The 15,350-nt window shown below is 40.0% G+C and overlaps 1 protein-coding gene across 1 annotated transcript; it reads left to right on the forward strand.

Annotated features, from left to right (window-relative positions):
• The first annotated feature begins 8,306 nt into the window (after nucleotides 1-8,306).
• LOC138908102 (uncharacterized) lies at nucleotides 8,307-9,176 on the forward strand. Its single transcript, XM_070198742.1, has one exon. It carries the CDS (start codon nucleotides 8,307-8,309, stop codon nucleotides 9,174-9,176), a length of 870 nt encoding a protein of 289 aa, XP_070054843.1.
• The last annotated feature ends 6,174 nt before the right edge of the window (nucleotides 9,177-15,350 follow it).

Here is a 15,350-nt window from a genome sequence, read left to right on the forward strand (position 1 = left end):
CGTCGCAAGTATTTTCGCGAGCGAGATAAATTTCCTCTTCTCTCATGGGAGTGGATCATTTGCCTCGGGAGGTTAATAGATGCATCTATGGTTCGTGTCGTTCGACCCTTGGCAGTGCACAAAGTATATTTTCTAGATCGACCTTTAATTAATACTAGGTGGCTCGTGCTTTGCACGGGCATATGCGTGAATTTGCTTTACAAAAGAGATTTGATACCGAGAAAGATAATTTCATAATATACAGGAAAAAATAACTATCGATCTGACTAAATATTAACATATCAGGCCTCAGACTATGTACATTTATTTGCGGAATGACGTTGTACATTTACATTCTTGGGCTTGTTCCCAACGAGAAAGACAAATAATTAGATTAATCATGTTCATATTGATAGTCCCAACTAATGCAAAAGCTGATGCTGCAATTGTGATAGCACATACTTTCACCTTGGTATCCACTAATGAAAGGAAAACTAAGAATTAGAATCAAAGGATAACATACCAAGCTAAATCTAGGATAATCAATGCAAAGCAAAGGAAAGAAAGGACAAACCTTCTGATATTGCTTTCCAAAAGGATAATAAAATAATAATCAAGAGAACTATGATCTATCAAACATGATAGAAAATTGTCTCTCTCGGCATTGCATCATCATGCTTTCGCTCATCGCGAGTGACATATCTACATATATAGAAAGGAAGGTACTCCAATTTTGAAAGATTTTGACTAAGCATTGATAAGTTTAGGGTACTTAAAACTGATTTAAACCTGCAATAAGATAATCCACCCAAAACTTATGATGGATAATAATTCTTTGAGTTATCATTAAGTTAAATAAAAAACTGAAATGACAAAAGAAGCAAAGTAGATGCAATATATCAGAGGTTATCATGAGAAGGGCCAATGGCCACTTGCATGTGAAAACGTTTCATATTTCGCGTTTAAGCATACTGAATTTTGTGCATGCCTCACCAACTAAAGCTAATCCCAATCCAACCCAAACTAAGAAGTTTATCTCATACCTTTAATTTTCAACACATACCTTGAAGGTTAACAATTGGTTCCAACTTCAAACTCTGTGACCCCATATCTATGTCATTGGAAGGTTGTGGCATAAAATGCTTTATTGAATAATTGATCCAATATATCCCATAGAATTGAATTCTCATATTGACATAAAATCATGCACATAAGAGAAAAAAATGGCTTTTTTGCTTGCTCAGGAGATACTAAAAGCGGTTCATCCTATTTTCCGACTCTTAAGAAAATAGAAAATAATATATTACATAGACTAATAAAAATTCATAAATAATTCCTTACCAAAATGAAAAAATAGAAATGCGAAGAGAAAGACAACGACAACCTACTATAAAATTCATATGATCTTTTGCAAATTAGATGACCTATTTGAATCAATACAATGTTTTAGATAATTGAAACTTCACTACTAAGGCACTTATCAAAAGAATTTTTCCTCGTAAGGATTGCATATGTTGTATAGCAGCCATAAATCCAGTTAGTTTAAAGGACAAAAAGAGGAGAAGTCTACCCTAAAACATTAGCATGAACTAAGAGGAGGAGAGAAAAGATCCAAACTTACTAAATCTATACGAAGACCTCCATCAAAGGAATTTTGAAACCAGTTGAATTTGGAGAACTACTTTGTTGTGTAAGATTTCTTCTTAGTAAACTATAGCTAGGAAGTAAACAAAATAATTACAGACTTGGAGGAAAAATAAGGTGGTTAAGACTTGCTGAAATTATCTATATTTTGTAGGATAGAAGCATGAAAATGACAAGTTAATTAAGAACCTCTGTAGTTTGACATGCATGGATCCTTATGAGACACCTCAAGCTGGAGTTTTGCCCTATATATAGAAATAATTGATCTTATGTAACCAAATAATATATTCATGTATGCTAAGACACCAATTTCTCAATACTTATGCAGCTCTGGACTATATGATGGAAGCTTAATTATGTCGGAATTTTGTGATTTTATTTTACCTGATAGTCTATTAATCCACCAGTACAACTGATCTATCTACTATAAAAAACAAACCTAAGTATTCATAAAGTGTATGAAACTTGGAAATTAGGTCTTCCACATCAAAAAAGGAGTAGACTTATAACATATCAAATAGCTATATCAGGACCACTCCAATTGCATTTACTGATAGCAGATACCACAAGTGGATTGTGCTACATTAAGGGAATCAAGAAGAAAGGGGCTCTAAAGCAATCTCGGAAGTTTGGTGTAAAAAAAAAAGGTATGGTATAAATATTTGAGTAAAAAAGATGTAGCCTATTCTTTATAATGTGGTTCAGAAAAATGATGAAACTGAAAAAGCAATCTAACTGCAACACAGAACCTTTAATGGTAAAAATGTTATCGAGACATGGTGAAACTGTCCCTAACAACAGCAAAATTCATTCATGGCTACAACACCAAATCAAGAAAATCAAGTAATTGTTTGAAAAGAGATCCAATGCCAACCAATCCTCCATATCTGATGACACGTAAGTGTGCACACTAATATGCACTTGAACAAACATGAAAATAACTTGCACAAATATATTGATATTTAAATTATATTTCTCAAAGATGTATATCTTCTTCAAAAGGAGAATACTCACATATGTAATGAAACGAACAGAATAATGATACATCAATGGTGAACAAAATCCTATATCAATTGGGCCTGCCTCTACAGTAAGCTTGAGAATTGTGCCAAAAAGAGACCTCTAGTAGAGAGATTGAAGTTAAGTGTTGGATCAGTATAACTTTTTCTTTCCAGCAGAAGTCAAAGCTATTGATACTATAACCAGAACTGAAACTTGGCTCTTAAATGGTCACAATGCATAGGCCTCCTCATAAGATAGAGAGAAGAACAGACCAAATAAATGAATCATATACCTATCATCAACTCTCATTGTTAATTCATTAGTCTACGTAAGCATATCGTAAAACAGACATCCTAAATCTAAAGAGTGCAGATAATACTTGTAAGTACCTCGATCAGTGTGTTTATAAAAGCAAAAGCAAAACCTAGAGTAGTTGCACAGTTTCAATCATTTCTATCTTTTTCATTGAGCCACAATAGGAGATGGTAACTGTGTAAAGAAGAACCTGAACCGGCAATATTTTTGGCCTGTTAATTGCAGAATTCATGTAAATCACAGTTGATTGAGATTCACTGAGTGGGATGCATTTGCATTATAAGATTATAAAGTTAGATTTTGCATATAATGGGTATATATCTATTTATAATGAACATGATTTAGACTAAGGTAAGGCACGCTTCAACATTTCCTCAAGTTAATTTCAATTTTAGTCATTTCTTAAAATCCCATCTTTACTATGCAGTTTCACTTTTTTACTACTTCAGAATATCCCCAACAAATTAGAGGTCAGCGATAGTGATTATGCACTGAACTTGAAAAGGCGCACAAGTAGGCAAACAGAAAGCTTACTTTGATGCATATGTTGGTTTTCTAGTTCGTTATCATAAATATTTTCTACTTCCTCTGATTATTTCGAGAGAAAACTCCAAACTCATTCACCAATATCACAGTTCTTTCATGAAGAAATAAAACTCAAACTAACTTTTCATTATGCAACAAACTTTTGAACATGCCTTGTGTCTCAGCTCTTTGGATGGTTTTGGCTCTCTTTTCAGCTTCTGAGAACTTCTTCTATGAGACTAATAAAAATTTCTTATCTGCTCAATTTCTTGTTTGAGAAAACAAATTTGTTGCTCTTTATTCAAGCTATTTGCATTTGTACCATCTAAAGCTAATGCCAACCTCTATTCTCTTCTTTACATTTTTGAAGTATATTTAGTGTAGTCACAACAAAGCTTATCATTTGTAGAGCAGAGATGTTTGACATCAATTTATCTTTTTTAGTTTTAACTAAATTTCTTCGTACATTTACATATATGTACTATATCATTACAACTAAGCATATACCATCAGAACAAAAAAGTGCGGAACTTACCTCTTACAGTCGAACTGCTGTCCTATTTTCCCCACCTAGAGAAAATTCGAGCTTTAAAAACCTGTGAAATCGAAATTGTTCGACTATTATATTCTAATTAAATGGGTCACAAAGAACCCGTTGCATGTGATGGAGATGCCTCAATTCACATTAGTCAAGCCAACATGCGGGTTTGGTTATCTCTACACTCAAATGATTTTATAGCCCAGAAAAGCAAATATCATCACCGCCTTTTTGAGATTCATCTTTAAAAAAGCGGATGAGATTCAATATTAAAACTCATAGCCACATTGATAATTCACTGAGAAACAATTACTTTTCAAGAAAATATGTTGATTAGAATGAACATTATCCACAAAAAATTGAACTCAACTTACTCTTCGAGAAAAAATCAACTGAAATTCATCTTTCAAAAGAAGCGCCAAAATAGTGATCGGTCGTTATACTTTTTAGATCCTCGTTCCCCTAATTAAGAATCCCCATATATGCTTTTATAATTTTATGACTTGCGGAGATAGTTGATTCGGGTTTGGAAGAGTTCGGGTTAAAATCGGGACACTTAGTTCCTTAACAGTAGCCTATAATGCTTAAGTTTGACTTTAGTCAACGCTTTGAGTAAACGACCTCGGAACTGAGATTTGACAATTCCAATAGGTTCGTATGATAATTTTCGACTTAGGCGTGTGTTCGGATCGGGTTTCGGATGACCCGGGAGCGTTTCGGCGCTTAATATTGAAAGTTGGCGCATTGAAGATTTTTCAAGTTCTTTAAGTTTGGTCTGGAGTAGACTTTGGTGTTATCGAGGTCCGTTTAAAATTATGAGTATGGGAATAGTTCCGTATGGTGATTTATGACTTGCACGCAAAATTTGGCGTCATTTCGAGTTGATTTGATAGGAATCGGATGCGCGGAAGTGTTTTTAGAAATTTTAGAGCTTCATGTCGAATTCATGTGTCTTGGCGTCCGATTCATAATTCTAGATGTTATTTTAGTTTTTCGATCACACGAGCGAGTCCGTAGTATTTTGTTGGATGTGTGAGTATATTTGGATAGGGCTCCGGGGGTCCCGGATGCGAAACAGATTGGGATTAGACTCGATTTGGGCATGGGGGAAACTGTTGCTGGCTTTAGTTCTGGTGATTTCTCACCTGCATGGGTTTAGCCGCAGGTGCGAGCTCGCAAAAGCGAGCTTCTGATCGCAGAAGCATCTAGGAGTGGGTTGGCCAGTGGTCCGCAGATGCAAAAGAGGGCTAGCAGGCTTGGGTTCGCAGGTGCGATAGACTTTCCGCAAAAGTGGGTCCACAAAAGCGAGAGCCCATCCGCAGAGGCAAAGAGAGATGGCATGGGCAAGGACCGCACCTGCGATGATTCTTTTGTAGCAGCGAAGCCGTAGGTGCGAAATCGCTAGGGGCAGTGAGGGCTTTTATTGCGGGACTTAGACCTTTTTCCTCACATTTTCATTTAGTCTTGAGTGCTTTTGAGAGCACATTTGAGGGGGGATTCTCATCAATATCCTAAGTTAAGTAACTCCTACCTATTTTCAAGTTAATTATGCGGGTTTTAGATAGATTAAACATGAAAAGATTGTGAAAACTTGTGGGATTTGTGAAGAACCTAGGGTTTTGGTAAAAATGGGATTTGATAACGAAATCGGTTATGGAATTAAGTAAAAATTATATATTTGAGATCGTGAGGCTATGGATAATATTTATCTTCAAAAATTTCTGGAATCCGGGCACACGGGCCCTAGGGAGAATCTTAAGAATCTTCCAATTTGGGTTGGATAATTACTCTAATTGCTAAATTATGAACTTTTGAGTATATATTCATTAAATTATATAATATTTGATTAATTTCGGATTGTTCTACATCGACTTGGGGCTTTTAGAGCGGATTAGCGGACCGAAAGTGAGCATGGAAATGAGGTAAGTCTCTTGCCTAACTTTGCAAGAGGGAACCCATCCCCTTAGGTATATTTTGTTGTGTATTACTTGTGTGAGGAGCTACGTATGCACGAGGTGATGAGAGTCCGTGCGTAGTTATATTCCATGATATGTCCAGGTAGACTTAGAACCACATCATACTTTTAATTGTACTATTGTGTTAATCTTGCGTATTAACTGTCTTAGATAGAGTTGAGACTAGGGATTTTAAAGTTGCAATTATCGACTTAGCCTTCTTATTTTGGAAAATTGAGAAATACTTAATAACTATGAAAAATCCATGTACTCTCACGTCGCAAGTACTTCTACGAGCGAGGTAACATTCTCTACTCTTATGGGATCTGGTCGTTCGACTCGGCAGTACGGTAATACCACTTTTATGGGATCGGGCAGTTCCCCTCGGCAACTTCGTGCTTAATAATAGAAATGGGTTCCAGTTTAGATATAATTGAGTTAGGGTCTTCACGGCCAGTTATGAGATGTTGGTGATATGTTACGGACTCATGTTGTATTTATTGTAGTTGCTTTTATTTGTCTCATTGATACCTATTATATGTTCACCATGTCTACTTTACGCAATTTCATTATTCTTATTGACCTCTAATAAGTGTCAAGACGACCCTCATCACTACTTCTTCGAGGTTATTCTAGATACTTACTGGGTACGCGTTGTTCTTCGTACGCACGCTACACTTCTACACTGACGTGCAGGTACTGAGACAGGTTCTACCAGTGGTCATGCGGGCGCGAAGCCGATCATCTACGGAGACTTAGGGGTGAGCTGCTTGCCTCGCTACGATCTGCAGCACGGGAGTCTCCTTCCATCTTATTTACTATTCTTGTCTATTACTTTCAGACAGTAGTTTTAGTGGTTTTGTATATTCTCTAGATTGCTCATGTACTTGTGACGCCGGGTTTTGGGGATTTGTAGCAATTATGTACTGTTGTACTTGTCATTTCTATTACCACAGACTATGTACTTCTGATATTGATATTTTGTTCAAGAAAGACTTATCACAATTACATGAAATTTAGTGTAATTAAATATATGTTGAAAAAGGATAAATAAACAGTAGTTTCGCTTGTGGGCTTGCCTAACGGAGGTGTTAGGTGCAGTATCGACCTAGTATGGAATTGGATCGCGACAGCTTGGTATCAAAGCTTTAGGTTTATATAGGTCTCACGAGTCATGAGCAGGCCTAGTAGAGTCTTATGGATCGGTGTGAAGACGTATGTTCTTATCTTCGAGAGGCTATAGGGTGTTAGTAAACTTCTCTTTCTTCATTTCCTATCGTGTAGTTGATATTATACTAAGTTTCTTTCGATTGATCTCTCACAGATGGTGAGAACGCACACGACGGATGTTTCAGGCGGTCGAGGGGCTGCTTCCCCCGTTGGTAATGGCCGAGGTAGAGGCCGGGGGATGGCTCTAGATCCAGTCAGAGGATGAGGGCACCCTAGGGTTACTCCTGTTGTGCACCTGTAGATCTAGTGGAGGATACTGTTATTGAGGAACAGGATGAGGCGCCTGTAGATGTGCCAGCCCCAGTATATTTCATGACTGCACCGGGATTCCAGGAGGTCATGGGCCGTATGTTGCGGTTCAGGCGGGAGGGGAGCACAGACCCCTACCGCTCAGGCTCCAGTGCACGCCGCTGCCGTTTATCAAATGCCAGGTACACTACCTGCGGGTGGAGCCCAGCCTATTATAGCGGCTATGACGGAGCCTGTACCAGTCGCGATTGATGATCAGCATAAGGGCTGGACAGATGGACTACGCTTCGCCCCCTACCTTTGGGGGTGAGCAGTTAGAGAACCCCCAAGATTTCATTGACCGGTATAAGGATAGGCTCCAGAATATGGGGATATTGGAGTCCAATGAGGTAGACTTCACCACTTTTCAGTTTGAGGGGAAGGCCTGTAGATGGTGGCAAGCTTATCTTCTAAACTGGCTAGTAGGTTCACCTCATTTGACTTGGGATCCGTTTACACATCTGTTCTTGGAGAAATATATACAACCTTCGGAGAGAGAGGAGCTTCGGGGTTAGTTTGAGCGACTCCGCCAGGGTCACATGTCTCTCGCTGACTATGAGGCGAGATTCACTGTCTTGTCTCGCCATGCAGCTATTATACTCCCCATAGATACAGAGAGGGTGTGGAGGTTCATTGCAAGTCTACACCCATAGATTCAAGTACCTATGTCTCGTGAGGCAGAGATGGGGATTTCTTTTCTTCAGGTTGTGGATATAGCTCAGAGGATCAAGCGTATTCGTAACCGCAGTTGAAAGTTTGCGCCGAGAGACAAGCGGCCCCGATAGTTTGGATGATTCAGTGGTGCCCCACCTGAGGGCATAGGTTAGTTCATGAGGGCTCGACCCATGCATTTAACACCACCGCTTGCTCGGAGTGCTCCAGCACGCCCTTGTTTCACTGCTATTCCAGATAGTACTTACTGCCCGCCAACTATTCAGGGTTCCTCCAGTGGGTATTCAGGCCAACAAGGTCAGGCTTCAGGTCAGCAGTCCACTATTTCGAGGGGTTGTTTCGAGTGTGGGGATCTTGGCCACGTGAAGAGGTTTTGTCCCAGACTTTGGGGCAAGGCTGAACAACAGGACTATCTGCCCTTGATTACCGCACAAGCTGTCACACCAGCTGTTTGGCCGCCCAGAGGCGGAGGGCAGGTGGGTAGGGGCAGTCCTAGAGGTAGAGGCCAGTCAGGTGGTGCTCTATCTAGGTTCTATGCCTTTCCAGCTAGACCAGAAGTAGTAGCCTTAGATGCCGTGATCACATGTATTATTTCTGTCAATGGTAGGGATGCTACGGTACTGTTTGATCCAAGGTCTACGTATTCATATGTTTCATCTTTGTTTGCTCATTTTTTGAGTGTTTCTCGCGAGTCCTTGGGTACTCCTTTATATGTATCCATGCTAGTGGGCGATTCTAATATTGTGGATCAGATTTATAGGTCCTGTATCATGAATATTTATGGTTATGAGACTATAGCGGATCTTCTGTTGCTTGATATGACCGACTTTGAGGTCATCCTGGGCATGGAGTGGTTATCTCCATATCATGTCATCCTTGATTGTCATGTTAAGACTGTTACCTTGGCGATACTAGAGTTGGCTAGATTGGAGTGGAAGGGTTCATCTGTCAGTGCATCTAGTAATGTTATCCCTTTCCTGAAGGTTCCACACATAGTCAAGAAGGGTTGTTTGGCTTATCTAGCTTAAGCTCAGGATACTGCTGCAGAGACTATGATGATTGATTCAGTGCCCGTGGTGCGAGAGTTCTCCAATGTGTTTCCTTTTGATCTCCCAGGCATGCCACCAGATAGTGATATCAATTTTTGTATTGATTTGGCTCCAGGTAACCAGCCTATCTCTATTCCATCATACCGCATGTGTCACGTCCCGACCTCGGGGAGCACGACCGGCTCTCAACAGAGTTACCCTGTTCGAGCAAGCCTGCACAGTGCCGTCTACCCAACTCACCCATATATAAAGGGAAGAATACATTTCAGTAAGTTCATTTCCATTAGTTACATCATTAACAAGCCTCCAAAACAGTACATTGTACAATCATAGTTAAAGTGGAAAAGATGATACGATTACAACATTTTTAGTTTAACCTTCCCAAAAATAGATACAACCCACACTATGTCTACGGAGCCTCTAACAAAAACAAATGAGTGTTATGACGGTGCCGGCAACAAGACCCCGGCTATACCTCAAAATTCTATGTACAAGGATAAGAGATAGAGGACCCTGAAATGAAGTGGGGCTCACCAAGTCAGCTGAGAAGAGGGTGTGTTGCTATCACTGATCAATACCACCTGCTACAGATTCACCTGCATCCATTAAAGATGCAGCGCCCCCGGCAAAAGGGACGTTAGTACATATGGAATAGTACTAGTATGTAAAACTGAACATCCCCTCAATAGAACGAGTAATAGTAAACGGAGAATAAAACATGAAATCAATAAGAGACTCAAATGGTATCAAAGTGTCAAATTAGAGGAAAAGTAAATTTCAAGTAAGTTTTAGTAATTTAAGTTGGGAGATCTTTAGCACCGATACACCACTGTGTTTTAGCACGGAGTCTGATCTCAGCCCGACCGGCTAAGCCGTCTCACCCTGAGAGATATACTCACAATACCACCATGTGCACGGCATGGCGTCCAATCTCAGCCGGATCGGCTAAGCCGTCTCACCACGTTTCCGTGTGGATCGACATCACATCACATCTTGCTAGCAATAATCTTATCTCATTTAAGGGGAAACATCTCAACACATCAATCTCATCTCATATAAGGGGAAACAGTCTCCTCACATTAACACAGGGATTTACCCCTCAATCATTCCTACACCAGCATGTGTAGTTTCGGGGTTAGGTTATTCTGACTTACCCTTCCTCGGTGGCTAAACGATACTCCCAAGGCATTTATTATAAAAAGGATTTACCACTCATTTCACATTCTTTTACATGTCATTCATTTTGTTGGCACCATTGGCCATAACGCAATATCATTCTTGGCACGTTGGCCGTACTTCATGATTCATGCTCACTATTTCACTTTCAAACATCATCATGGATAATCAACAAGGCCTTTCAAATTAAGACTTTAACACATACTTGAGCAAATTAGGGTCTTAGGCATATGTGATTTCTTTTACACAATTTGACATGGTAACTTTCGTTAGAAACACATTTTAAAATCATAACACTATAACACACATCCCATGCTTAAACCACATTCTCAAACGGTAACTCAACATAACAAGAATCTTTGGAATACATATTGAACGCATATTTGTTTTGACACAAGGCTTATTTGGAATAATTCAATTTATAATAAGCATCATGGGACTTACAAGGGTATTGTGGGATTCAATTCTAAGAGAAGAGTTTAGCCAACATACCTCGCCTCGAGCTTTTTAAATTACTATAATATTCTGGAATTCTTAGCCTCGTCGATCTATGTAGAGATATAGCAAAATTGAACACAAATTAGGAAGGAGTTCATAGTTTCAGCTCACTTGAGCATTTTATCAAACATTAGGTGTGCATTAAGGTTTCAAGGTCCTCCTATGGTGAATTATTCCATCCCTCTATCCAAAGTTTACCAAAAAGAGCTCAACAATCTTCCCACTAACCTCGATGGTACATGCATGTAAAATAAAAAACTCTCATACGAAAGAATCATATTCCCAATTACATATCTTCCACCTAAACTCGAAATTGAAGACTAGGGTTAGAACCTTACCTCTTGGATGAAGACCTTGTGAGTTTTCCTTGTGAATTCTCCAAGTCTTGAGCAAGAATTGTTGAATAATTTTACTAGGGTCTCCTTCTCTCTCTCTAGAACACTCTCCCTTCTTTCTAAAATATCAGATTTCTCCCTCAAAATGAGCCCCAAGGGCCTTTAATCAAAATATGGTCGGGTAAAAAAAATTAGAAAATTAAAACCCCATCACAGATCTGTGGACGCATATGCGACCGCATAATGCTTCTGCGGTCCGCAAAATGGGCCGCATAATGGCCCTTCGAAAATGGGCAAGTCTGCCCCACTCTACGACCAGTCTGCGGTCCGCAGACCTGTTCAGCGGTCGCATAATGCACCGCAAAATTTCCCTCCTAAAAATTTCATGTTGGGTATGCGATGGGTTATGCGGCCCGCAAAACAATTATGCGGCCTCATAATGGACCGCATAATGGTCCAAATGTTTTGCTAGTTCTCTATTTCATTTTGCGTCCGATATGCGGTCTGCAGACTAGTTATGCAATCGGAAAATGGGCCGCAGAATGCCCTATATTTCTAAAAATATTCTTCAACTACCCAACGCACTATTCAACCTAAAAAGTCCGAACCGCAATAAGTCTACCCCGACAGTTCGAAAACCCAAGTTTTAGGTGAAATATTTACGGGGCCTTACATCCTTCCTCACTTAGGATCATTCGTCCTCGAATGAGGGTCAAAATCCACCATTAGCGCACAATGTGATTCAGTTGCTACAACACACACCAGCAGTTCTAATTTTTGACTAACTCCCTAAATTTCCAAATATTTTACCAGAGTCTCCCCTGTAATTGGGCCTATCCACCTACCAAAGAATCTCAAAACCAGTCCTAACAACAAATACAGGAACCATCGATGCAACGTAACATTAAAACAATGCCAATCGTGGCCTCACGAGCAGTATACTACCAAAAAGGAACACCTTTAGCATCAACTGTACCAATGATACATAATTTATAGAAGGTAACTCTTAGCATTTTCATAGAACACAACATTATAAATACATGGCTATTCAAACAAATGAGGATACTTCTTCTTCATTTCTTCCTCGGCCACCCAAGCGGCCTCTTCAACTTGATGGTTCCGCCATAGTACTTTCACGGAGGCAATCTCATTGTTACTCAACTTCGAACTTGTCTATCAAGGATGGCAATTGGAATTTCTTTATAAGTCAATTCTTCATTAACCTCAATGGTCTCAACCGGAACAATAAGCGATGGATCTCCAACCACCTTCTTCAATATGGACAAGTGGAACACCGGGTGTACTAAAGACATTTCTGGAGGTAGTTCTAGCCTGTAAGCCACCTGACCAATCCTCTGAATAATTCTGTACGATCCGACATACCTCAGACTCAATTTTCCTTTCTTACCGAACCACATTATACCCTTCAAAGGGGAAACCTTCAAGAATACCCAATCATCTTCTTTGAACTCCAAATTCCTATGAAGAACATCTGTATAGGACTTCTGATGACTTTGAACAGTTTTTTAATCGCTCCTTAATGATCTTGACCTTTTCTATAGCATGATGCACGAGGTATGGCCCTATTAACTCTGCTTCCCCAATCTCGAACCATCCAATGGGAGATCTACATCTCCTACTATATAAAGCCTTGAACGGTGCCATCTGAATGTTGGCATAATAACTGTTGTTGTGGGCAAACTCTATGAGCGGAAAATGATCATCCCAGCTACCCCTGAAGTCAAGAACACAAGAGCGCAACATATCCTCGAGCGTCTGAATAGTCCACTCTGCCTGCCCGCCAGTCTGTGGGTGAAAGGTTGTACTAAGATTCACTTGAGTACCCAAACCTTGCTAACATTTCTTCTAAAAATTAGCCATGAACTATACCACTCGATCTGAGATAATAGAAACTGGAGTGCAATATAACCTAACTATTACCTTGATATACAATTGAGCATAATGTTCTGCTATATCGGTAGCCTTAACAGGTAAAAAGTGTGATGATTTCTTGAGTCGATCCACAATCACCCAAATCAAGTCGAATTTGCGAGGAGTGCGAGGTAGCCCTACTACAAAGTCCATATTGATCATCTCCCACTTCCATATCGGAATCTCTATGTTCTGTTCCATCCCACCGGGCCTTTGGTGTTCGGCCTTCACTTGCTGACAATTTGGACATCTTGCCATAAAGTCCGCCACATTCCTCTTCATATCATTCCACCAGTAAACTTTCCTAAGATCATGATACATCTTTGTGGAGCCCGAGTGCATGGAATACCTAAAAGTGTGAGCCTCAGTCATGATTCTTTTCCGGAGACCATCCACATTAGGAACATATAGTCACCCTTGGTACCTTAGTGTACCATCATCCATGCCAAGAGAAAAGGCTGATGTTTATGAATAACCTCTTTCAATTGCACCAACAATAGATCGTTGTATTGCTTCTCCTTGACTTCCACCACAAGTGACGATTCAGCCCTATTTTGCACAGTCACCCCTCCTTCACTAGAATCCGCAAGACGAACTCCCAAACTAGCCACCCGATGAACCTCCTTGACCAACGACGTTTGATATGCCTCCAAGTGAGCCAAACTACCCATATATTCATGGCTAAGAGCATCTGCCACAACATTAGTCTTCCCCGGATGATACAGAATATCGACGTTGTAATCTTTTAGTAACTCAAGCCATCTTCTCTGCCTCAGATTCAATTCCTTCTATTTAAAAATGTATTGTAGGCTCTTATGGTCCATGAATATATCTGCATGAACCCCATACAGATAATGACGCCAAATATTCAATGCAAATACCACCAGCGCAAGCTCTAAGTCATGTGTTGGATAGTTCTTTTCATGATTCTTGAGTTGCCTAGAAGCATAAGCTCTCACCTTGCCATGTTGCATTAATACACACCCAAGACCGATCCTTGAAGCATCACAATATACCACAAATCTATCCGTACCCTCTGGTAGAGTCAACACTAGTGTCGTAGTTAATCTTTATTTCAACTCTTAGAAGCTCTTTTCACAAGAATCTGACCATTGGAACTTAACCGCCTTCTGTGTCAATTTAGTCAACGGAGAGGCAAGAGTGGAGAACCCCTACACAAACTTCATGTAATACCAGCTAAGCCCAAGTAACTGCAAATCTCTGTTGGGGTAGTAGGTCTAGGCCAATTCTTCACGGCTGAAATTTTCTGCGGGTCAACCTCAATTCCTTCTCTAGAGACAACATGACCCAAGAACGTGACAGATTCAAGCCAAAATTCACATTTCGAAAACTTTGCATATAACTGGTGCTGATACAGGGCCTGCAAAACTACCCTGAGATGATCGATATGGTCTTCCCGACTCCCCGAATAAACAAGAATGGCGTCAATAAACACTATTACAAAGGAGTCGAGGAAAGTTTTGAAGACCCAATTCATAAGATCCATGAAAGTTGTGGGGGCATTTGTTAGCCCATAAGACATTAACAGAAATTCAAAGTTCCCATACCGGGTCCTGAAAGCTGTTCTCGGAAAGTCCTGCTCACTGATCTTCAACTGGTGATACCCAGATCTTAATCAATATTGGAGAAGTACTTATCACCTTGCAATTGATCAAACAAGTCATCTATCCTTGGCAATGGGTACTTATTTTTTATTGTAACCTTGTTGAGCTGTCGATAGTCAATACGCATTCTTAGCGACCCATCCTTCTTCCTTACAAATAGAACTGGTGTGCCCCAAGGCGACACACTCAGCCGGATGAAACCCTTCTCTAATAAATCTTTCAATTGTTCTTTAGCTCCTTCAATTCTGTTAGTGTCATTCTGTATGGTGGAATAGATATAGGCTACGTGCCTGGCATCACATCAATCCCAAAATTAATTTTCCTGTCTGGCGGGATCCTAGGGAGCTCATCCGAAAAGACCTCCAGAAATTCATACACAACAGGCACAGACTCAAGTATAGGTGCCTTCGCATTGGTGTCCGTAACCCGGACCAAATGGTAGATACACCCTTTGTTAATCATCTTTGTAGCCTTAAGGTAAGAAATAAACCTACCCTTCAGCACCATATCCTCCCCCTTCCATTCAATTACTGACTCATTTGGAAACTCAAACCTAACGATTCTGGTTCGACAGTCAAGCTTGGCAA

This window comes from Nicotiana tomentosiformis, chromosome 3 (assembly GCF_000390325.3).
Source record: "Nicotiana tomentosiformis chromosome 3, ASM39032v3, whole genome shotgun sequence".
NCBI classification, from domain to species: Eukaryota; Viridiplantae; Streptophyta; class Magnoliopsida; order Solanales; family Solanaceae; genus Nicotiana; species Nicotiana tomentosiformis.

Excerpts from the sequence above, each read along its gene's own strand:
- LOC138908102 (XM_070198742.1), top strand. The coding sequence starts at position 8,307 with ATGAGGGCTCGACCCATGCATTTAACACCACCGCTTGCTCGGAGTGCT.